We start from the raw sequence: 25,164 nt of genomic DNA, 5'->3' as shown, positions 1-25,164 counted from the left end.
AAATCTAGATATAATTAATACAGCATAATCTATATGAAACTGCTTAATTTTAACATATTTGTGACCTTACATATATATAAAAATATTTTAATAGGTTAAGGAAATGGAAGGAATTTTAAAGAGAAGATATCCTAATTCTTTACCTGCTTTAATATTGGCTGCATCAGCAGCTGGTGGTGATACAGTGGATAGAAATACAGTGGAATTTATGGAAAGAAGGATAAAAAAACTAGAAGTTGATCTGGAGGGCAAAGATGAAGAAGCAAAGAAAAGCCTCCGTACCATGGAACAGCAGTTTCAGAAAATGAAAGTAAGTGCCGGGTAGCCATGGAGATGGAGCTCAGAGATAGACTGTAGGGGCTGGGACTTCTTAGATCTCATTTTAACAAATAGCTCTAACCATCCTTTCCCACAAAACCTTTACCATGAGTATCAGATGCAAAGGGAACCTAGATTTATCCTATCTTTTTGTCTTTCTTTAGTAACTTCTTATTTCAAACATAGAATAATCAAGCACAGGATAATCTTTACATAAGCCCTTCTCAGTGACGTCAGAATTAGTGAAAATTAAGTAATGAAAAGGCAGAGTACAGCATCTCTGATATATGTTCAATATAAAATGTTTTTTTTAATTACCATGGTTGAAAATATTTTCACTGAAATGTACATGTTCATAGGCCCATTATCACAGCTGTCATAGGATATTGAAACTTGCCATGTTGCTCTCCTCACCAGGCTGTGAACTCTTTGAAGTCAAGAACTGAGTTTCTTTATCCGTGAATCTGGCCCAGTGCCTGGCACTCAGTCATAGCTAAATAAGTATTCATTGAATGAATGAACAGACACTATTGGTGATTCTTTCCACAGAGTAAAATAAACTAGGTTATTTCATTTATAATACTAAATCTCCAGGATATAAATTCCAAGCTGACTTGTTCCCTGTGAGATCTCTAAATTGATGTTACAAAGTTGAAAATGTGCTATTTCTTAAAGACTTCAGTAACCCCAGTTGCTTTCCCTATTTATCTGCAAAGAGTATATAGTTTGTCAGTTTGTATAGAGAAGGTTATACGATAACAGGTTTGATAATGAGGCTTAAAAATAAGTTTTGGGGTATACAAAAATGTGTAAATTAATGTTTATGAGCACCATGTTAATTATGAAATTATATAACGTATATTGAGAATATATAATGTTCTGCCCTTCAAAGGCTAGGACTTCACTATTCTGACACAGAGTTGGAGCATCCGAATATGTAATGAGTGCCTGAACGAAGGAGTAGGTAGGACCTGGTAGAATGCAGGGCTTCATTAACAGTGTTAGCTTTGTTAGCAGCTGTTTTGGCATTACATGGATTCTTTTCTTCAGATTCAGTACGAACAGAGACTAGAGGAGCAGGAGCAGCTACTTGCCTACAAATTGAAGGAAGCACCTCAGAACCAACATGACAGGGTTAAAGCACTAGAGAAGGAACTCGACGACACTAAGGAAGCCCATCAAATCACTGTAAGAAAACTTGAAGCTGAAATTGACACTCTTAAACATCAGAATGCTGAATTGGAACTCAAGAAGAATGATAAAGATGATAAAGATTTCCAGTCTATCGAATTCCAGGTGGAACAGGCTCATACTAAAGCTAAACTGGTGAGACTCAATGAGGAACTGGCTGCAAAGGGAAGAGAAATACAGGACCTTTTGAAAACTGTGGAGAGGCTTCAGAGGGAGAGAAGAACGATGCTATCTAATCAGAACTCTAAGGGTAGGGAGGAAGTGACTGCGAAAAGGATGAAGAAAGATGCTTTGCATCCAGGTAAAGGAGATGTTGTCTCCTTCCCTGGAACCTTGGGTGGCAAGCTTTACCATCCACATACTTTTACTGATTCCCATATTTCAGAAGTTTCACAAGAAAACTACAGATTGAAAAACGAACTGGAAAGATTAATTGTGGAGAGGAATGAGCTGAAGATGAAATCTGAAGTAGCTATGAACCAATTTGAGAATTCCATCAAAAGGTAAAGTGTGAATCTGTAAATATATGGGGAGATAAAAAGAAAAAAGTTTAAAGATTACAAGATGTATTTCTTCTGTTTAATTAGTTTGACCCTGAACTGAAGTCATAACCAAATTTTAAGAAATTGTATTATATCGCTGAGCATAGATCTGTTTTAGGATTCTCTAGCTGTTGGAAGCCCAGATTCTGATGAACCTAAATCTCCATGTCAACCCAAGCTATGTCCTTGGTTTGACCAGTCTTGTTTATCTGCATGTACCCAAAGGTGTTAATAAGCTGATCCAGTGGGCCTCCTTGCAAATTAGTTTCGATTGCCATAGACAGATTGCTGTCAGAAAACAGCTATTTTGAATACTAGTTGACATTATAAGAAGGGGTCCTTTCTTCCAATATACCTCTTCAAATTAACCTGTTAATCATATCCCTTCATGCCTTGAACTTTTAAAGTCATCCTTTTCCTTCTCAGAATCTCCAAGTACTATCTACTGTCTCTTTTCCTCTGAGCCTTCTAACATGCTTTTTCACCTGATCAAACCAGTTCTGGTTCTCTTTCTCCGTCTTTCTGTACTTTTTCCACAATTAGCCTCTTCTTTTTTTTCCATCTTACTTTCTCTTAAATATGGCTGTCATCCTCACTATTCTTTTAAACCTGCTCTCAGTAATGACCTTTCCCGGTCCAGTGGAGTTTTCTCCATCCCCATTTTTCTTGACATCATTGATAATACTGCCTTCCTTAAGTAGTTTCCTCCCTAACGTCCATGTCTTGGCAGCTCTGACTAGTAAACTTTATTTCTGTTCCTTTTAACTGACTCCTGACTCCTCTTCATTCTCCCTTCTCAAAAATCTGACTTGCTGTGCCTAACTTGCCAAATTTCTTCACTGCCTTTTACTCATTCATGTTTTAAGTCCTACCACAAAATACTTCCTAGAGCTTCCCAGGAAGTTTCCTGTTTCTACCTCCAACTCCTATATAATTTATGTACCAAGAAAGCACTAATCATAACACTGCCTTGCAGCTCCTTGAGAACTGATGTTAAGATTATATTTCTTTTGCAACCTGCAAACAATTGTAGGTTTGATTGTGAGGTTTAAAATATCTTGGGGTGTATAAAAACATGTGTAAGTTAATGTTTGTGAGGCAACATATTAATTATGAAATGATATAACATATATTGAGAATATATAACGTTCTGCCTGTCAAAGGCTAAGATAAGACTTCAGTATATTTGACTAACTAAAGGAACACAGAGTTGGAGCCATCAGAATACTACATAATGAGTGCCTGAAGGAAGGAATAGGTAGGACCTGGTAGAGCTTCTACTAGAAGAGTGAGTATAGGAAGCACCTAACAAATGTTTATTGATTGGCTGGCAGCACGTCTCATTGAGTCACCATGGGAACCATATTGCTTCCAAATTGAAACTTTGTTTCTTTAGTCCTGAATGTGATAGATAGAAGCAGTAAAGCTATTTGGAAAGAATGACATTCACTCCTAAAAATAATTTGAAATTCAGGTTTTTCCTATACATTTTTCTGTACATAATTTTTTAGTATTATTAATCTTTTTCTCTGCGTCTGAGAAGTGAGTAATAGCCTTTGCTAGTCCCAGGATTTAGGCTGTTTTTTTTATTTATTATGGTTCAGTTATATCATGGGTGCTTTAGATCTTTATGCTTGTTTTTAGGACCCTAATCACACTATTTCCGTGAATATTCATAGTCAAATAAGCAGCTAACATATTTGTTTCTAGTTTGGGAATTGTATTAATAAGTATCAACAGTGATTTACTAAATATCTGTTTTGATTAAAATTCTGTCATTTTAAAATTCTCCAATAAGACAGGAAATACCTATAACAAATGTATCAACTCTTTAGTCATAACTTTATCATTTACTAAACTGCCTTTGAATGTATAAATTTTGTCACAGAGACAAATGAATAGTCTGTCAATGCCCCAAATTAATTAGGTTCAGTTACCCTGTGTCCTAAGAACTACTGGAAAGATCATTTTATTCTCACAACCTGCAGCTAGCCTGGAGTCATATGGACCAAAAACTGGAGAATGTTGCCTAGAGACAAAGCATTAGAGATTCTAAAGGGAACAACTTTGATTATCCAAATAAGAATCTGGGCAAGAAATCTGAGTTTACCTTAAAAGATAAAATGACAGGCCCTTTGCTTTAAATCCAAGTAATAGAACATTTAGAACCTTTGATTCCCTCAGGAAGTGCAGGCCCAGTCTAGAGGTAGAGAGGAAGGCCCTGCCTAGACTCTGTGGTTCAACTTGTCTGGGCTCAAACCCCAGCTCTGCAACTTACTGATCTGAAACCCTGGGTACATCACTAGCTCCTGAACTGACGTTTGCCCTTATAAAATTCAATCAATAGTGAGCTCATGGAGTGGTTATAAGAACTCACAGGCAATAATGTAAAAGCCCTAGCTCAGTGCGGTAGATAGATAATGGTCCTGTCCCTCCCTTCTTTATAATGGTCCTGTCCCTCCCTTCTTTAATTTCCAGGCTTCTTACACTATGTTTGTGCTCACTGTGAATTCAAAGTTGAAAAACCGCGTATATCTGGTTTTCTTTTGTTTGCTCTAAAGGATCAAGGAAGATACTACAGCACACATCACATCTCTCAAAGAATCTCATCAGAGGGAAGTAGAGAAACTCCTTTGCCAAAACGCAGTAGAAAATTCTTCTTCCAAAGTAGCTGAACTAAATCGTAAAATAGCAACTCAAGAGGTAGATGCCTTGAATGTGATTTTTTTTTTCAGTTACTGCTAACACAACATTTGGAAATATTTTAACTTCACTTTTTTGAAGTTGGTGATAGAAATAGTAAATTATTGTTGCCTTGATTTTGCTTTTATATGAGAAGATGCCATCATATGTTTAACTATTCTACTTTAAATTATACCTCTAAATTAAGTGTTTCCACAGGTTTGTCCCTACATTTCTCAAATAGATTTTCACCTAAATAGGTTGTAATGGATGGCTGAGAGGTATGTCTACTGTGATTGGGACCTTAGTACTTGAATGTTGAACCGTCTCCCTCCAACCCAAGTCCCAAATGCCAAGTAATTAACCTAGTCATTCTTGCCTCCTTACCTCTTATTCATTAAACAAAGAATGATTTGTACCTATAGACAGTCAGGCACTGGGGATAAAATAATGACAGAGAGATAGAAATACACATCGCGAGCCATTATGAAGCATAATCTTTTAAAAATTATGACCGGGTATGCTGACAGCTCATCTGCATTTCCTCATGTGTCTTTCTTGGATGCTATGTATGTCCCTCGGAATATCTGTGAATATTTACTGTGTGACCCATCTATGGTGGTTGTAAGTTGAACAAACAGCATTGAAATAGAACTTGCACCTTACTTTCAAAAGGTATGTCCAAGAAAAAAGATAAAGCAAATATGGCAAAATATTAACAGTTGGTAATTCAAGTTGAAGAATATATGAATGTTCTTTTTGCTCTTCATCTTTTCTATAGGTTTTAATTTTACAAACAAGCTGAGGGGTAAAAACTTCAAGAAATAATTATCTCATCACCACTTCTCCTACCTATAATTATTTAATCGCATCTTAATTAAAAACAAATCCTTCAGTTGCGGTAGTTTGAATATGGACTGCACATTAGAAATTATAAACTTTCTTAGGTATAAAATGTTACTATGGTTTTGTGAGAAAATGCCCTTATTATTTGGGTTGCTTAAGTGTGAAATGTAATGAGGTCTGTAATTTAATCTCAGATAGCTCAGAAACAAAGAATTTTGACTATTTTTAATACTTCAATGAAAAAGATTTGTGCTTTTCAAAAGTAACCATTATACGGCCTTCCAGATAACCTCTCTAGACTTCTTCCCCAGTAGCAGTGGAGTGTCAGTGGGCAATGTAAACATTATATCAAGTGATTATATAGTAAGGAGCAGTCTAGGAGAGGTGGGAAAAGTGGTATCATGTCATAGTGCCATAAATATGTTATTTTTCCCAGAATTCTAAATGTCATATTGGAAATTAAATTAAATGGAAGTCAGTATAGTCTGATCATAAAAGCAATAAAAGTAAAATATTAGAGATAAAAGATGTGAATTTTTCCTAAGTTTTTGCAGTTCCTTCATGGAAGTATTTATGTATTTCAGTTTCTTTGTCTAAAAATATGAGACTGACATTGCACAGATATTAGGCTTGTGTTATCTTTACTTAGTCAATAGTCTTTAATAAAAACTATTCTACTTAATGACAAAATGTAAAGATAATATTGACCACTTTCTTCAAAATGCTTTGACTTTATAGAGGTTTATTTTAAAAGATGATTTTTAGGCCTTCAGAAGAAAAGTACTAAAGAAGCCAAGTAGTTACATAGTCATTAATTTGTAATATGTATGATACTTTATATTAAATGTTGAAAGAAATAAAACAGTGTATTTATTCAATAAGTTTAATTCATTCAATGAACTTAATTCCTATGGGAATTTATGTTAGAAGTTTGTGATTTTAAAATATTAGGATCTTTTATTTTTTAGTACAAACAAAAGTTATTAGCTGGCTTTCTTATAGTTTTCAAATAATATTCAAGGAAGAGATTTATTAACTCAGTACTTCTAACATAATTTCCTAGGTACTTATAAAACATTTCCAAAATCAAGTTAATGAACTGCAGGGTAAACAAGAGTCTCTTGTTGTTTCTCAAGTTCGAGAAGAAATCCTACAGAAAGAGGTAAGAAATAACGAAAACGTTGGGCTAAAATAAACTTATCTTAGCCATTTCAATCATATTCATATTTCATAAATTTTTTAAGTGAAATGTACAAGTAGACATGAAAATATATCACATGTCAAGACAATATTAACTTATTTATGGAAAATCTACTTTTCCCAGATGAAGCTCAGATATTACATTATTTATATGTTTGTATTTGTTGTTAGTACTTGCCGGGCAGTGGGGAAATGGGATTGTTTGGTTCTTCTGTTTAATTTTTTTGTCAGTAAAATTGGATAGTTAAAGCCATTTCTACATTAAGTACTAAGACTTTTGATTAGGTAAACCAATCATGACATTAATGCTGGATCACCAATAATAATATTATATGAAATAGATCTTTCTGGAAACTCACCATTTTTATTACTCTAAGATCCTTTTAATTTGATCCAGGTATCAAAAGTATTTTAGAGTAATCCTTTCCACACCAGGTGTTTCAGTTCATACAAAGTCTTCCAAACCCAAGTAGTTTTACCAATTGGGGCATTGTTACCACAAGCAGTGTGCCTGGTACACAGACATCCATCTTTATTGAGAGAACAGAGCTAGAAAGTTAACTGAATCAAAGTCAGCCTCTCATGCAGAAGGAAGAATATTTACCCTTTACCCATATCCACTAACTTGCTGCTGTTTTTAAACTTGCTCAGCCTCAGGGTTTTTTTAAAGCTATTAAATGGAATATGCTCCACTTCCTAGCATTCTTCGTTTACTTTTTTAAGTACTCAGTGAACAGGTGTTGGTCACTATTACAGGCTTTTGGGATATAGTAATGAATAAAATACCTGAAGACCTTATGCTCAAGGAGCTTGCTTTCTAGTGGGTGGAACAGAAAAACAGTCAAATTATTCTTGTTAGTGTTACTCATTTCTATTCCTGTTGAGCGTGTATTCAATATTCAGTATATTCTTTTGCATATTAACATTAATACATATTAACATAGAAAAATTAGAAGGTATAAAATTACCTCTGATCCCACCACCTAGATGTTTATTATGCTATATTCCCTGCCAGGTTTTTTCTATTTATACATATATAGAGATATAGAAATAGTGTGAGGGTGTGTGCTCATGCATGCACACATGCAAAATACATGTGTATTTGTGTATGTCTGTATGCATATATGATTTTAAAGCATATTGTATGTATAAATATTTCAATGTCAGTATTTTTTTCATTTTTTCATATTGAAATTTAATTGACATATAGCACTCTAAAAATTTAAGTGTACAGCACAGTGATTTGAGTTACATGTATCATGAAATGATTACTTCAGTAAGTTTAGTTAGTATCCATCATGTTACAGATAGGAAAAAAAAACCCAGTAAAAGTAGTGCTATTTTCCTTGTCACGAGAACTGTTAGGATGTGCTCACTTAACAGCTTCACTTTTAACTGTGGTCATCATGTTGTACATTACTGATCTCAATAACCGGAAGTTGGTGGTTTTTGACCACCTTCATCCAGTTTCCCCTCCCTCCACCTCATCCCCAGTAACCACAGTCTGATGTCTATTTCTGAGTGTGGGGGGGGGGGGTGCTGTTTGTTTTCTGTTTTTGGATTCTACATATCAGATCATCAAGTATTCATCTCTGTCAGCTTTGTTTCACTTAGCATAATGTCCTCAAGGTCTATCCATGTTGTCACAAATGCCAGGATTTTCTCCTTTCTTGTGGATGAGTATTATTCCATTAGTCTGGTAGTGCCTTTTTCTGGCTGTTCTCAGGATAATGCTGGCCTTGTAAAAGCCAGGCTGTAGGATGGGGGCTCCATGGTGGCCTGGGTTCTTTGATCGGGCTTACTAGTTACTCAGGACTGGATATTACACTCAGCAGTAGATGGGCCTACAAATTAGCTTCTCTTCCCTGGCAGGCCAGCAGGACAGGCCCCAGGGCCTGCTCAGCTTTTTGTTTGGGGACCCAAATCAGACAAGACTGCGCACTGAATCCTCTGGCCAGATGGAGCCACTATTTTACTGTGTAGGCAGGGAGACCCACAGGCTGTGCTCTCTGTTCAGTTGCCAGTGCTCTGGTTAGATTTCCTGGTCAGAGGGACTGAGAGCTGTTTTATTCAGCAGTGGGAGGGGCTGCGAATTAGTATACCTGCCTAGGCACAATGGGAGAACCAGCTCCAGTGCTGCTAAAACTTTTTGTGGTGTTGACTTAGCCAGTCAGTACACCAAACTCCCTGGCCAAACAGGCCACTGACTTTGCTCTGTGGACCATCAGCTCTGCCTGCCAGACTATCTGCCCTATGGCTGGGCTACACAGGTTTCCGGGTGTTCTAGTCAGGCTTTCTGGTTAGGTGGGGCTGCGAGCTTCACCTAACGGTATGGCAGCCTAGACTCAGCTCTCCTGCCTGGGCAGGTACAGACCAGGCTCCCGGGCTGGCAGACCTCTTGATTTGAGGCTCTCCATCAAGCAGACTCCACCAGGTTCCCTCGTCAGACCTGGTCTGCATATGAGCAGAACTGCTGGCTGGGTTTCCTACCTGGGCTGGGCAGGTAGGAACTGTATCTGCCAAGTCTGAATGCTGGTTGTGACATGCCCTGTCCTGCTTCTTTGTCTCAATCAGATTCCCAGTGTCCAAGCCCCACACAGTCCCCTACGATCCCTGTGGGGCGAGACTGGAGTGGAGACTCCCAAGAAGTGACTTACCGTGCTGGGGTAGCTGGATGTCCACCCTGAGCTCTCTTGTTCCACGAGAGGAACCGTAGGCTCAGTCAGGGAGTCCTTTAGGTGTGGTGCTGCACCAGCCTGGGGGAGTGGCGGTGCCAACATGTAGCTATTCTCATACCCTCCTAATGCTGTCTGTGTTGGTCTCTGTGGTTGGGGGTGGAGGGTGCTTTAGCCTCACCTTGGCATTCTGCGATTCTCTCAGTGGTTTCTTGTCCATGAAGAGTTGGTGGTGGTGGTTCTCAGGAGGAGGAGCGAAGTCAGGAACCACCTCTCACTAGGTTGGTGACGTCACTCTTTCTGTGTCAGTATATATCTTTATTAGCACTTTTGTTACACCATTTTATAATTAAGTGAAAATAAATGATAACTTATTATTATTAAGTGTTTAGTATGTACAAGGCACTGTAATATGTGCTCTGTGTGGCTGTCATCATAGCCCCAAGGGGTCGGTACTATTTTTCCCATTTTATAGATGAAAAAATTGATGTGAAGAAAAATGAAATACTTGCCTGAGTTTACCAAGCCCCTATCATTGGACACTCAGGTTGTTACGATTTTTTTCTGTAGTATTCAAGAAATGGGAAGCGTTATTGATCATGCATCATTGCTTAGGTATCCAGTTGCCTTCGTAGGATAAATTCACTAAAATACAAGAATTTTTAAAAAAATAGTTATTTAACTTTAATTATACTCTTAAAGGTGCTATTAAATAAATACAAATGAAGGGAAGTTCTCTTTATTCTTTGTCTAGAACCAAATTTCTGAATTTATGTAATTTACAAATGAATGTTTAATCATTGAAAGGTGAATTCATTAATTAATTGATGAATAAAACTCCTACTCTGTTGTGCTCAGCTCTAGGTGCTAGGAATAGTGAGTAGAACAAAGTAGACAAATCCCTGCCCTTATGGAGCTTACATTTTATTTGGGGAAGCAGACAGTAAGTAAATATAATGATTGATAAATAAAATTAATTAAGACAACATCTATAAAGTACTTAATAGTGCTTAGTACATGATAACGTCATGACTCACTACTACTTGTACTTCAAGACTGATTCAAATACACATGTCTCAGGTTAAGAATCCTGTGGCCCAGCTCTTTTTTAAGTTATGTGTCTCTCACTTATCACTGTTTCTTGGGCGTCTCTCCATCGTAGCACATAATCCTGGAATTCTAATTCACTCAGCTCCTTCATTCACTTGAACAAAACCTTCCCAGGCAGTGTACCAGAAAAGGGTTACCTGGGGATCACAAGATAGTTATGCTGGTATGTTGTGAAACTCAAAATGATTTTTCAGTCATTAGAAAGTTGACAGAAGTTGAAGTGACATTTGACCATTACACGTATGACAATGCCTTTGGCAACTTCTGTAGTTCAGAACCATTTTTGTTTGTTTGTTTACAATGTTTAGTAATCATTGTTGTGATACAAGATTTTTATGTCCAGCACCCATCACCACAGCATTTTCTCTAACGCTCTCCCTACCTTTCTACAAATCATCCAATTAAAGTTTGCATATTTTTTTTTGTCAAGGATGTTCCACATTTAAAATATTTAAGCCTCTGACTTAAAAATAGACAAATTATCTAATTTAGGAAGAGTGTGTGTGTGTGTGTGTGTGTGTGTGTGTGTGTGTGTGTGTGTATACATATATTTAGTATTTTCAGTTATTAGGTACTGGGTGTTTCCATGTAAAACATTATTGAATTTGTTAATTTTATCCATTTTCATTTGCTTTTAAGTTATTTTGCCTTTTGATGTTAACAGTTTGCAAATTATATGGTATAAGGAAGATACAATTAAGTGTTTCATCAAGCCCAATATAAAGATCCCTCACATCCGCTCCATTTAACTCCCTGGTGACATAAAAATATTACCATGTTCTCTGTGGGCCATGGTATGAAAAAGGAGGGACTATGCTAGATGCAACCTCAGTGAAGACGACTGTGTCTCTCACCTCTGCAACCTCAGGAGCTGTGTCAGCAGCAAGCACAGGAAGAGTTCATGACTTCACTGTGTCTATTTTATATGCATACATTTGTGTAATAAATTATAATGTGATAAGAGCCAGAAGATTACAAATAGAATTATAGTGAACTGACAAAATGTATTTTGAGTCCTAAAAATAATCACCCTATTAAATACTTTGTAGCAAAGCTGAATACACCAAAGAAAAGTGCCCAGCTTAATTTTGAGGGCCATAAACCAGCCTGACATATACGGGAGGGAGGAGGTGATCCAATTATCTGAAATCCTTTGGAATGTGAGGTCAGTTCAGAACTAAGATGAGCCTTTACTTCCTGAACCTAGGGCATGAAAGCTATTAATTATTCTAAAAACTCAAGATATGCTTGTTAGCAAGAGCCTCTTATATAGAGGTTCTTATCTAATGTGTTAAACGTTCTTAAATGAATGAATTCCTTGCTATCATAGTTTCTCATACTTTATACCTCAATTTTAGATTACAAAACTCTTAGAAGAATTGAGAGAGGCCAAAGAAAACCATACACCAGAGATGAAACATTTCATGGGCTTAGAAAAGAAAATTAAACAGATGGAAATGAGACATAAACAAAGAGAGCAGGAACTTCAACAGGTAAGGTGGTAGACATTTGTATTGTTCTTCACATTTTAAGTACCTCCAGATTGCTACAGTTTTGTCATCCCTAGTAAAACTTACTTCTTAAAGTAAATATTCATATGAAATAAATTTACATTAAAATGTGATCATTTAAATTATGTGCCTAGCACTAGTACTAGTAATATGATTACTATATTTAATTACAAACAGATAAATTAATAGAAATTTAAAATGGCAGAAGGGCATGATGTGTTTTAGGCATTAGCCTTGGTGCTGATGTCTAACTGCTTGAAAATTGTATTAGTTGACTTGGACTGGCACAACAAAGTATCATAAACTTGGTGTTCTGAAAAACAGAAATTAATTTTCTCACAGTTCTGACATCTAGTATTCCAAGATCAAGGATCCAGTTGATTCATTTTCTCGTGAGAGCTCTCTTCCTGGCTTGTAGATGGCCTTTCGTGGGTATGTGCACTGTGGGCTAGGGCACGGGAAGTAGAGCGACAGAGATCTCAGATGCTTCGTCTTATGAGGACACTAATCTTATCATAATCTAATCATGTTTGGGGTTGCACCCTTGGTACCTCATTTACCTTAATTAGTTCCTTACTCCAAATACAGCCACACTACGATTAGGGCTTCAACATATGATGAGGGGGCATATAAGCATTCAGTCTACAACAATGTAAATTTATATATTCTTTGAAAACAAAAAGTACTACATACAAGCGAAGCTTTATGGTAAACTTCAGTTCCACAAAGAAACCCTAGCTCAATTTAATCATATCAAGATTCCAGCTTTTTATCATTATAGGAACTACAAAATGAAATGGAGAACAAAGAGATTAATGAATTTTTTCTCATTTTTACTTATAGAACTTTATTTGTGGACTTCTCTTAAAAACACATTGTATATTGAGATACCATCATCCATAGAATTAAGACATCACAATGTGTCACTATTTCACCAGAGCCTACCTTTATGTCACTTTATAATAACTATTTTAGAAAAAGCTTGTAAATTGTTGATAAATATGCTTAATATTCACTTCCTTACTTGTTATAGGTTCATACTATATTATGCCTTATGACAAATGATGGTGTGTTATAAATAAGTGTGATTAATAAGACGTGTGTGTGTTTATGTAAATCATGTATATATTATTTCAATTTGACTGTTTTATTTGGCAAAGCAAAAGTATATGACTTTTAGGGCATCCTTGATTTATAGAGAAGGTGATGGGTTTCACTTCCATACACAGCATGGTAAAATGCTAAATTAGGAAGTCATCAAGATGGTGACATAGGCCATTCCAACTTCAGTTCCTTTCACAAGACCAACTAGCAACCATCCATAAACAAGACAATTATAAAAAATCTCGGAACACAGAGGTGAGGCTAAAGTACCCATTTGGACCACAGAGACCAAGAAGGACTGCATTAAGAACGGTAACTTGCCCACCATTGTAGGTTGCTTAACCAGAGTCACACTCGGGTCTCACATCATGGGGATTTTAGGGTGAATCTGTAGGGCTCAACCACTGAAGATCAAATTGTGACAGAAAAAGGGTGGTGGGGCTTGCAGCAACCAGCACTGAGATCTTGGAAAACAGTTTTTCCTTGAACAAGTGTCCAAGTAGAGATACCACCCAGGAGCTGTGTCCATCTGTAGAATCAAACTGTGAGGTCAGCACATCACCCAAAAAAGAGACCCCCTACAGTGAGCCCTACCTGGCAAGGATGCTACCTGCTGACCTGTACAAAACTCCAAGCTTAGCTGACTGACAAAGAACTGTCTCTGCCAAAGTAAAACTGAAGAAGAGACCATTTACCAATGCACAGATACCAACACACAAAAAAATGAAGGATCATGAAAAATCAGATCGACATGACACCACCAACAGAAACTAATAAGGCTGTAGTAACTGACCCTAAAGAAATAGAGATCTGTGAACTCTCAGACAAAAAATTCAGAATAATCCTCTTAAAGAAATTCAGTGAACTACAGAACACACAGAAAGGCAAACTAACAAAATAGGGGAAAAAATGCATTAGCAGAATAAGAAGCTCAACAAAGAAATAGAAATCATCAAAACAAATTCTAGTTCCACATGGTCATGCCAAGCTAGTGCCCAGGCCTGAATTCTGGCCACAGCCTCAGCCACGCCTGCCGCTTCCCGCAGCTTCCCGACCATGAACCTTTCCTGAAAACGTGTAAGCAAGATCTGAGTGTTCTGCATATCGAGGCAATGTGTTTCCTGAGTGAGTGGAGAGCAGGGGGTGGGGGTTGGGGAGTAAAAAAGCACCTGGTACTCGTAAAACTAAATCAGAAGAAAATATCAAGGAAGAAAAAGCAGATAGTAAGAAGGCAGAGGAAAACATAAAGACAGATGAACCATCAAATGAGGAAAGAGATGTAGAAATTGACACTAAAGGTGTGATTGAACCAGACATTGATACCCCTCAAGAAATAGGAGATGAAAATATAGAGATAACCGAGGAGATGATGGATCAGGCGAATGGTAAAAAAGTGGCTGCCACTGATGCCCTAAATGATGGTGACCTATAGAAAGCCATTGACTTGTTCACAGATGCCATCAAGCTGAATCCTCGTTTGGCCATCCTGCATGCCAAGAGAGCCAGAGTCTTCATCAAATTACAGAAGCCAAATGCTCCTATCCGAGACTGTGACAGAGCTATTGAAATAAATCCTGATTCAGCTCAGCCCTACAGGTGGTGAGGGAAAGCACATAGACTCCTGGGTCTTTGGGAAGAAGCAGCCCATGATTTTTCCCTTGCATGTACATTGGATTATGATGAAGATGCCAGTGCAGTGCTGAAGTTCAACCAAGGGCCCAGAAAATTGCAGAACATTGGAGAAAATATGAGTGGAAACGTGAAGAGCAAGAGATCAAAGAAAGAATGGAAAGAGTTAAGAAGGCTCGGGAAGAACATGAGAGCGCCCAGAGGGAAGAAGAAGCCAGATGACAAACAGGAGCTCAGTATGGCTGTTTTCCGGGTGGCTTTCCTGGGGGAATGCCTACTAATTTTCCTGGAGGAATGCCTGGAATGGGAGGGGGCATGCCTGGAATGGCAGGAATGCCTGGGTTCAATGAAATTCTTAGTGATCCTGAGGTTCTTGCAGCCATGCAGGATCCAAAAGTTATGGTGGCCTTCCAGGATGTGGCCCAGAACCCGTCAAAATATCAGAGCAAACCAAAGGTTATGAATCTCATCCGTAAATTGTCAGCCAAATTTGGAGGTCAAGCATAATGCCCTTCTGACAAATAAAGCCCTTGCTGAAGGAAAAGCAACGTAGATCACTCAGTGGGTGTCGCAGTAATACAAACCAGTGTACCTCTGACCCTCTCATGAAGAAAGCTGGGGTGCTTTGAAGAGAATCCTTACCCCCCCTTCCCCAAATGCAGCTGTAACGTTTTACAGTGGTTTGCCACAGGGTGTTTGTTCAGATAATGTTTTCCTACTAGGAATTACAAACTTTAAACACTTTTAAACCTTAAAAATATTTAAAAACAAAAGGGCATGCAAAACTCTACATTTAACTTTGCTAAAAAAAAAAAAAAAAAAAAAATCCGCACCTGAAGAATACAAAGACAGAACTGAAGAATTCAATAGAGAGGTTCAACAGGAGGCTTGACCTAGAAGGAGAATGAATCAGTGAGCTAGAAAATAGGTCATTTGAAATTATCTAGCCAGAGGAGAAAAAAGAATGAAAAAGTGAAGAAATTCTACTGAACTTACGGGACAGCATCAGAAGAAACAGTATCTCCATTATGGAAATCCCAGAAGAAAAAGAAAAATGGAAAGTATATTTAAAGCAATGGCTGAAACTTTAAAAACTTGGGGAGAGATATGGATATCCAGATTCATGAGACCCAAAGGACCCCATATAGAACCCAAAAAGGGCTACACCAAGACACACTGTGATTAAATCATCAAAAGTCAAAGACAGGTTCCATTTCAAGGTTGCAACATAAGAAATTTCTGAAATCACCTCCTCCCATGGACACACCAAATCAAATCTACAGCCACATATGGAACAGTTTCCTCTGGGGGAAAATAAAACTAGCTGAACAACTCCTACACATCAGGTAAACAAGGAAAAACCCACATCAAAATGGGTAAGAGAGACTGAGACACAATCTTACCATAATTCTCCACCTCTAGTGCACTGGACGCACAATCAATAGGGAGCTCAAATCCCCGAGCTTTTCTCTGAGCAGAATTTAAATTCCACATTGGGTACTTTAACTTCTAAGACCTGCAGCTGAGAGATTAGCCCCCCCAAAACATCTAGCTTTGAAAAGCAATGGGGCTGGTATCCACAAGACCCTCAAGGCTACAGTGAACTGAGAAACAGTTCTTAAAAGGCTAGTTTATATACCTACCCCAGGGTTCAGTGCAGAGGCCACTGACTAGAAAGTGCCCACATTTTCTGTGAAAGAGGTTTATTTGCTTATCTTAAAGCATTTGCCTGAGGGGCAGGCATTTAATATAACACACATCTAGGGGCTTACTGAAAATTTCTCTGGGGATGGAGGATAGCAGGAGCCATCTTTGCACTCTCCCTCTTACCTTCACTACAGCTTGCCAGTATCTCTCAGAAAGGAGCTTGTACCCTCATTTGGCACCTCAATTTTTGTGTCTGACACCCAAAAGACACCTCTACATCACTTGGCTCTGGTGGCCAGTGGGGCTTACGTTTGAGGTCCCACAGGACAATATATATTTGCATGCTTTAAAATCTGCTACCTGAGGGTCTGGCTTCCAATAAACCTAAATCTAGGTTCTGACTGAGATCCTCCCCTTTGAGACTCACACAGGTCTTGCTTGACAAACCCCCAGAGCCACTAAAAATAAAATAGGCTGCTCAGGCTATTACAAAGTTTAAGATAGAACCAAGAACTAGAGAAGATAGGACAGGGTTCATCTACTACACAACACTTTCTTTCAAGACTGAGAGAGGTAGCTGTTTTATCTAATGCATAGAAATTAACACAGAGAGTCAAAAAAAATGAAGAAACAATGAAATATATTCCAAAAGAAAAAACAAGATGAAACCTCAAGAAAAGATCTTCATGAAATAGAGTCTTAAGGGGCTTACATATGGACTCGCTGGCTCACAAACTCACTCACTCTGGTCTCCAGCACAGACGGAGCAGCTCAAAAAATGTTGGACATACAGCCAGGAACTGAATTGACTAGCTTCAGGGCAAGGACTGGAGGGGGAGGGGCTAGGGCAGCTCTATCTGGGGACAGAAGTTCTGGCAAACACTATTGCTCCTTTGTTGAGCCCTCATCGCACCCAGCTGGCAGGCTTCAGTGGGCACCAAATTTAACTCTCCATCAACCTGGCTAACACTGTTCACCCACCCTAGTGATTCCCTGAGGTTCCACCCCACCCAACTGTTGCACCCAGCCCGAGACACTTCCAGCAGCTTTTCCACCCAAGCAACCTGCATCAGCTCATGCTTAAAGTCTTTTCTAAAATCTCTCAAAGGTCCACAAATCCTAAACAAGCAGCAGCTGGCCGCAGCATACCCTATACCTCTTGCTGAGCACTCCCAAGCCCAGCACAAGCATCAACCAGCCTCAGCTTGCATTCTAACTCCCGTCAGGTGATCCCAAGCCTGGCATAAGCTGTGGCCAGTGTTGGCTTAGAACACACCTTCAACTAAGCAGTCACAAGCCAAACACAATTGGTGGCTGGCCTCAGCTCACATTGTGGTGCCCACTAAAGGGTTCCAAGCCTGGCACTAGGGGCAACTGGGTTTGATTCACAGCATAGCCTCTCCCAAGCGCCTCGAAGACCAAAGCAGCACAGATCACTTTGTAGCTCCTACCAGGTGGCCTCAAGCTAGGCACATATGGCAGCTGACCTTGGCCTACACCACAGTCTCTCCTAAGAGGCTCCAGAATGAACTGGAGACATACTGTGTTTCCCCGAAAATAAGACTAGCTGGAGCATCAGCTCTAATGCGTTTTTTGGAGCAAAAGTTAATATAAGACCCAGTATTATATATATTATATTACAATTATATTACATATTATTGTATGTTACGTATTATGCATTATAAATATATATTACATATAAGGTGTTGTATACAATATATATTAATTATGTTATATTATTATATTATACCTGGTCTTATATTACAGTGGTACCTCGGTTTTCAAACATAATCCATTCCAGAAGACGGTTCAAGTTCTGAAACATTCGAAAACCAAGGCATGGCTTCCCCATAGAAAGTAATGCCAAATGGACTAATCTGTTCCAGACCTTTAAAACCAACCCCTAAAACTGCAAATTTAGCATGAATTTTACTATCTAATGATACCATACATCCATAAAATTTACAGTGCTCGGAAACCGAAATGTTCATCAACGGAAACATTCAAAAACCGAGGTACCACTGTATATTACAATAAGACCGGGTTCTATATTAATTTTTGCTCCAAAAGATACATTCGGGCTCATGGTCCAGTTAGGTCTTATTTTCGGGAAACACGGTAGATGTACCCAACACATAGAAACAAACACTGGGAGTCAGCCATAATGAGATGAAACATGTCCCAAAAGAGAGAACAGGACAAAGCTCCAAAAAAAGAACTAAATGAAAGGGAGACAAGCAATCTACTAGATACAGAGTTCAAAACACTGGTTATACTGATGCTCAATGAAGTTAAGGGAAGAATAGATGAACTCAGTGAGAACCTCAACAGAGTAATACAACCATAAAAAAGAACCAGTCAGAAATGAAAAATACTGTTAACCGAAATGAAGAATGTTTTAGAGGGAATCGATAGCAGATTAGATGAAGCAGAAGACTGAATGAGTCAGCAATGTGGAAGACAAGGTAGCAGAAAACGTTCAATCAGAACAGCAAAAAGGAAAAAGAATTTTTAAAAATGAAGATAGTTTAAGGGGCCTCTGGGACAACATGAAGCCATACCAACATTCACATCACACTGGTACTAGAAGGAGAAGACAGAGAACAAGGGATTGAAAACCTATTTTAAGAAATAATGACTGAAATCTTACCTAACCTTATGAAGGAAATAGTCCAGAAAGCACCAAAAGTCCCAAACAAGATGATCCAAAGAGGCCGACAAGATACACCATAATTAAAATGCCAATGGTTAACAATAAAGAATCCTAAAAGCATGACAATAGTAGTTAGTTATGTACAAGGGAAGTCCCATGAGACTGTCAGCTGGCTTCTCAACAGAAACTTTGCAAGCCAGAAGGAATTGGCACAAAAGATTCAAAAGTAATGAAAAGCAAGGACCTACAAACAAGATGACTCTGCCCATCAAGGTTATCATATAGAATTGAAGGGTAGATAAAGAGTTTCCCAGACAAGAAAAAGCTAAAGGAGTTCACTACAAAATCAATATTTCAGGATATGTTAAAGGGACTTCTTTAAATAGAAAAGATTAAAAATATGAGTAAGGAAATAAAAGAAAAACATTCTCATTAACAAAGAGGCAAACAGTAAAAGCAGTGGGTCAACCATCTATATAAAACAATACAAAGGTCAAAAGGCAAAAGTAGGAAGATCATGTGTAGTTACAATAAATTATGGAATAAAAACACACACAAACAAGTAAAAAATAATGACAAAAACATAAATGTGGACAGGGGATTTAGAATGTGTTTGAACTTAAGCCACCATCCACTTAAAATAGACTGCTGTAAACATAGCTTGGTATATGTGAAGCACATGGCAACCACAAACCAGAATCTACAGGAGGTATACAAGAAATAGAATGGATCCAAGCACACTATAGAAATGTCATGAACATAGAAGGAAATAAGAGAAACAGAGAACTATAAAAACAATTAGAAAACAATTAATAAAATGGCAATAACTACATACCTATCAATAATTACTTTAAATGTAAATGGACTAAATGCTCCAAACAAAAGACTTACAGTGACTGGATTTAAAAACAAACAAACAAACACACATATACTGCCTACAGGAGACCCGACTTCAGATCAAAAGACATACAGAAAGTAATGGAAAAATATTTCAGACAAATGGAAATGAAAAAAGAGCTGCGATAGCAATATTATGTCAGACAAAATAAAAATAGACTCTAAAACAAAGGCTGTAACAAGAGACAGAGGAGGGCATTTCATAATGATAAAGGGATCAGTCCAACAAGAAGATAGAACTCATTTCTAGTGCTATAATGTAGTAACATGGGCTGTATATTAAAACTGTCTCGATTGCATTTCAAGTGCTGTGCTTAAAAGGAACAGCATTTTGAGGATGTTTGGATTCATACTAAGGTATTAGAAATGTCTGATGCTTTAAATGGTACTCTTATTATTCAGTTTTTAAAAAAAAAAAAAAAAAAAAAAAGACTGTAAAACTCCCTAACTCCCTATCAGAATTAGATACCAAATTTCCCACTTTTTACCCTCTTCACCTGCAGGCATGTTCATTGACAATGGAGACGGTTAGGTAGGGTTCCGCCTTCCCTCTCTCCCCGCTGACATATATAGGTCACTGGTTTACCATAGTCAGCATCATCCCACTTTAGCTCTTTGAGATTGTTAAATATTCTTCACCCCCACTATGAACTGTAACAATAATAATGCAATTATTATATTTACAGATAATACAGCAAACACACCAAGTAGTAGAAACTGAGCAAAACAAAGAAATTGAGAAATGGAAGAGACTAGCACAGTTGAAGAATCATGAGCTGGACAAGTTCCGCACGGAATTAGACTCAATACTAGATGTTCTCCGAGAGCTGCACCGGCAGGGGGTGGTTGTACCTGTTGCTTTAGCAGATGAAATGAATGCACCAGAGTCTTACTAGAAACTCACGTTTCATGAGACCTCCGGGAAAGGCCTGAAGGTGGATGATGGCTGGGATTGTGCCACTGTCAGAAGGAGGCTTTTGAAAACAAGTGTTCCAGTATGTTTCCAGAAAGCAAACAACACAAAACAACATTTCAAAATAAATTGCCCTTAGCCAATAAGAAAGAAACCAAAAACATTATAGTGTATTTTACTGAACAGCATTAACCAGTCACATTTTAAATAACTTATGGACAAGTCTCTTTATGTCAGGTGATTAGAATTAGTGAGACTTATTGTAAAATTCTCACTACGGAAAGAAGAGAGAATTGCATAGTCTGCCACTGGTGACTAAGTGTATTCTTCATCCTTGGTGCCAGAAAAACAGCTCCTCTTACAGAGACACAGAAAGGAATTTGAGCCCAGAGGCTTGGAAAATCACATTGACAGTCACATTGACACCCGAGTAGGAGAGCTTTCACAATAATTTCAGTGAGAATTTGTACTTTCTGTACAGGTAGACGGTGAACTCTTGTTTCCCAGATTTCTATTCCTACCTCTAGGTGCCTCATTTTCGCACCTGATGTAGGTGCGAAATATATTTCATAAGTTGTAGGGGGATTTGATTTATTCATTGTTTTAATCTTTTATGCTACATGTCTTAAATGCCAGTTTTTTGGCATATAACTAAGATTATAAACAATATAACATTTTTACTTTCTCTATTTGAAAAGTAACATGTTCATTAGAAAAAATTAAAAGCGTGCATAAAAGTAGCCTGGTTATTTTATTTTACAATTCCCATTTCCAAAAGCAGAGAGTGAGTATGTAAGATGCTGGTAAGTTAAAGCTGTAGCCACTTTGTTTCCAAATGTTCTAGCTCAATGCTATCCAACAGAAGTATAATGTGAGCCACATTAATTTTTAATTTTATTGTAGCCACATTTTAAAAGATTAAAAAAAGCAAAGTAAATTAATTTTGGTAATTTATATAATCTCATACATCCAAAATATAAAAATTGAGCTCTTACATTCCTTTTTTCATACTAAGTCTCCAAATTCTGATGTATTTTATATTTATAGCACATTTCAATTTGGACTAACCACATTGCAAGTGCTCAGTAACCACATGCTAATAAATGCAATTCTAGAATAATATAAAGTGAAATACTTTATAAAGGACAGGTGACAGAGCTCAGTGAAATTATAAGTGGCAAATGTGAACTGTAGAAATTAAATATAAGAAATGCAATGTCTTAATGTCCAGCATTTTATGGTGTCCTTTTCTTAAGAGGGTAGAAAAAGTACTAGTTAATTATAGTTTGCTATTTTTTTATGTGAAAAATCTTATTTAAGTTATAAACTATTTTGGTTATTATTTTGAGTGTGCTTTGTGTATTTTTAATCTGCAAGCCTATTAATTTATAGCTACACCCATCCCTCCTTTTGTCCTTTTGGCTATTCCTGGGCTGTTCTCTCCAGGCACAAACATGGCACTGCAAGCATCAGATAGACGATTATTTATAGCAAAAGTGCATTCTGTTTTGATGAGGATTCTATATTGTTTTGGAATAAGCTGTGCACATGGCAGCTCTTCAGTTGTATTTACAGATTAAAGATGCATAAGTACTATCCAAACTATCAGTTACAACTGAAAACCTCAGGAACCATACTTCATTAGTCATCACTCTAAGGGTCCAGGATGAGAACACAGACGATAGACACATTTAGACTATCTTGAATAGGAATGCTTTTGGGAAGATTTAAACTCCAGAAAATATCAATCCTCTCCTACCAGTTCCATCCCCTCAGTGTCATATGACACCTGTATCCACAGGCCTTCCTGACAGGAACCTTATCAGAATATATGGTTTGCAGCCAACACCACTGCTTTTGTGCAGAGAGATTTCTGACCAGATCTACTACCAGTAAGCGTATAGCATTCTATAGCTAGTATCTACCTATCAACCCTTGGAAATCCATGGTTTAGTATTAGGGTCCCATTCCATATTGAAACATCCTAAATTTCTGATTATAGGCCTGGAAGGTGAAAACATTCCACTTTCCCACCCATACCTACTAAGGACTAATTAGGTACATTCAAGATCTGCAGGCACATTAAATAACAGGTAATCTTCCTCAGAGTAAGACACTTTGTAGTTACATAGCTATTCAGGGGCCATCCTGCTTTGAAGAGCTCCTTAGTGAATGGGGAAGAGTGAAGTTCTGAGTATTTTCTAATCCTTCCAAGTTACTGATAATTCTGTTTTAATATTTGAACCATTATAGCCTTCCGGTTCAGTTTCGATAGAAGTCTTTTTCTTTTCCTCAAAAAATACTTTTATTTAAAAAATAATTACAATTAAAAAAAACACCACAAAACCCATCTTTCTTTTAAATAGTGCCGCATGGAGCAGTTTGGTTTCCACCCTATTGCACATGTTCCGGCCTGGTTATGAATCAGGAGGCTGCTGGGACTGTGGTCCTGCCAAGGAGGTGGGGTTCAGCTGGTGGGGAGGAGGCAGCTCCTCCTACCGTGGAGCAAAAATTTTACCATTAGACCGGGTCTTATATTAATTGTTGCTCCAAAAGACACATTAGAGCTGGTGGTACGGCTAGGTCTTATTTTTGGGGAAACAGGTATACCCTAGAGGTAGAAGAGGCAGAGCCTGGGTTTCCATAGCAACCAGGCAGCCCATCCCTGTCATCCTTTGACAGGCCGAGCTTATCTTCCTTGAGGCCCCAGTGGTCACAAGGGGAGTAGGAACTGAAGCGCAAAGCAGAAGAAATGTGGCAGTACGAAATCAGACTCCCAGAAACAGTCTCATTACGGCATTTGGAAAAGATAAATTAATTCAGGAAGACCCACCTTCACAGAAGTCTGCAGTAACACGGGCGCGCGCACCAGACAGTTTGGGGAACCCTGAAATGGGAAGAAAGGCCATAGTCACTGCTTAGAGCATCCCCCCAAAACGCGCGTGCACACCCGCGCACACACACGGTTGTATCCAGGGACCCAGCCCACTGACGCTGAGATGTGGAGGAAGCATAACCACCAGCCCCCATCAAAGCTTTAGGATCCCAGAATGATTTCCAGGATGGGATCTACCTGTAGTGCATTCCGCTTCCAGCACCCTGGGACACAGAAGAGGTGATGAGAAGGCTCCAGTGGGGCCAGTGCAGATTCCTTCTGCACTGCGGATGTGTCCGTGTCCAGAAAAAAGTCATCCAGGCCCGAGTCCCCCCGGTATCGGGAGCTCAGAGGTTCTGGGAAGGTTGGATCGCCTAGGGCAGCCCTTCATTCTGGGGATGAGGGGAGCCACTGGATTCTGAGGAGGGCTCGGTCTCATCCATGGAATTCCTGCTCCCTGAGAACAGAGCTGATTGTGGGCGACAGGGAGAAGTCCTCACCCAGGAAAAGGAGCTCAGGCAGCAGGGCAGTTGCTGGAGCTAAGCAAAGCGCGGCCTGGAGCTGCTGGAGGGTGTTGTGGATGAGCACATGCCTGCGGAGGCTGGGTGCTCCGGGGATCCAGGCTTCGCTGGACTTTGTCTAGGGAGATGCGGGGCAGGGCTTGCTGGTAGCTTCGCAGGCCTGCCGGACCCCACTCCCACTTCTCATCCTCTTCCTCCCCCAAGTCTGAGTGTTTTCAAGCCTCCTCCCATGATCCCCTCAGCTGAGAGGCTCACGAGGACTACCTGCTGGAACCTCAGCCGCTTTGCCACCCTCCAGTGCTGGGTAGGCGCCTTGCCAGCCTCCCACTGCCTCCTTCTGGCCTCTGACTCACCCAGCTCCGCCCCCAAGCCGAGCCGCGAGCTGCGATTGGCTGGAGTCCTGCCCTCTGCGGGGTGAGGATTCTCTATATAGAATCCTTTAATCAAAAGCTTATACATTCCTTATCAGCACCACTTGCACCTCGGTGAGGGTAGGTCCTAGCCCTAATTAACCTATTTCCTCCTCTCTAGTTTAAACCATAGTAGCTTCATTTATCTCTCCAGGTTTGCTGAAAGCTTCAATCACAGCCACCTAAATAGTACGAATAGGAGGAACCATTCTTTCCCACCTACACCTTGTTCTAAGAAATAGGTTGGAAGGACAATATTAATCAGAGAGGAACTCTATTCTGTAGCAGGAAGAAAGGCATAGGGCTTCATTACTAGAATAAAATGAGTTGTTAGTAAATTTAAGAACAAGAGAAATGGACTAGACTTTGTGGAGAAGCAGACAAAAAAAAAAAAGCAATTGTACCGGGTTTGCATCCTTGGAGCACAGAAGTGAACACAA

The 25,164-nt window shown here is 38.8% G+C and overlaps 1 protein-coding gene and 1 pseudogene across 1 annotated transcript in view; one reads left to right on the top strand and one right to left on the bottom strand.

Annotated features, from left to right (window-relative positions):
- The window catches only part of CEP162 (centrosomal protein 162), a 72,885-nt gene extending 50,713 nt beyond the window's left edge, over positions 1-22,172 (top strand). Inside the window, exons 22-27 of the mRNA XM_033103468.1 lie at positions 95-310; positions 1,369-2,012; positions 4,613-4,754; positions 6,643-6,741; positions 11,923-12,057; positions 20,692-22,172. Of these exons, the coding sequence (XP_032959359.1) occupies positions 95-310; positions 1,369-2,012; positions 4,613-4,754; positions 6,643-6,741; positions 11,923-12,057; positions 20,692-20,901 (1,446 nt within the window). The 3' untranslated portion in view covers positions 20,902-22,172. The remainder of the gene's footprint in view (positions 1-94; positions 311-1,368; positions 2,013-4,612; positions 4,755-6,642; positions 6,742-11,922; positions 12,058-20,691) is intronic.
- A 1,783-nt stretch (positions 22,173-23,955) lies between these two features.
- Positions 23,956-24,773, bottom strand: LOC117020663 (SERTA domain-containing protein 3-like; annotated as a pseudogene).
- Between the last annotated feature and the right edge of the window lie 391 nt (positions 24,774-25,164).

Source organism: Rhinolophus ferrumequinum, chromosome 3, assembly GCF_004115265.2.
Source record: "Rhinolophus ferrumequinum isolate MPI-CBG mRhiFer1 chromosome 3, mRhiFer1_v1.p, whole genome shotgun sequence".
Lineage (NCBI taxonomy): Eukaryota > Metazoa > Chordata > Mammalia > Chiroptera > Rhinolophidae > Rhinolophus > Rhinolophus ferrumequinum.
The sequence above is the reverse complement of the archived record's forward strand: the minus strand, read 5'-3'. Positions and strand labels throughout refer to the sequence as shown.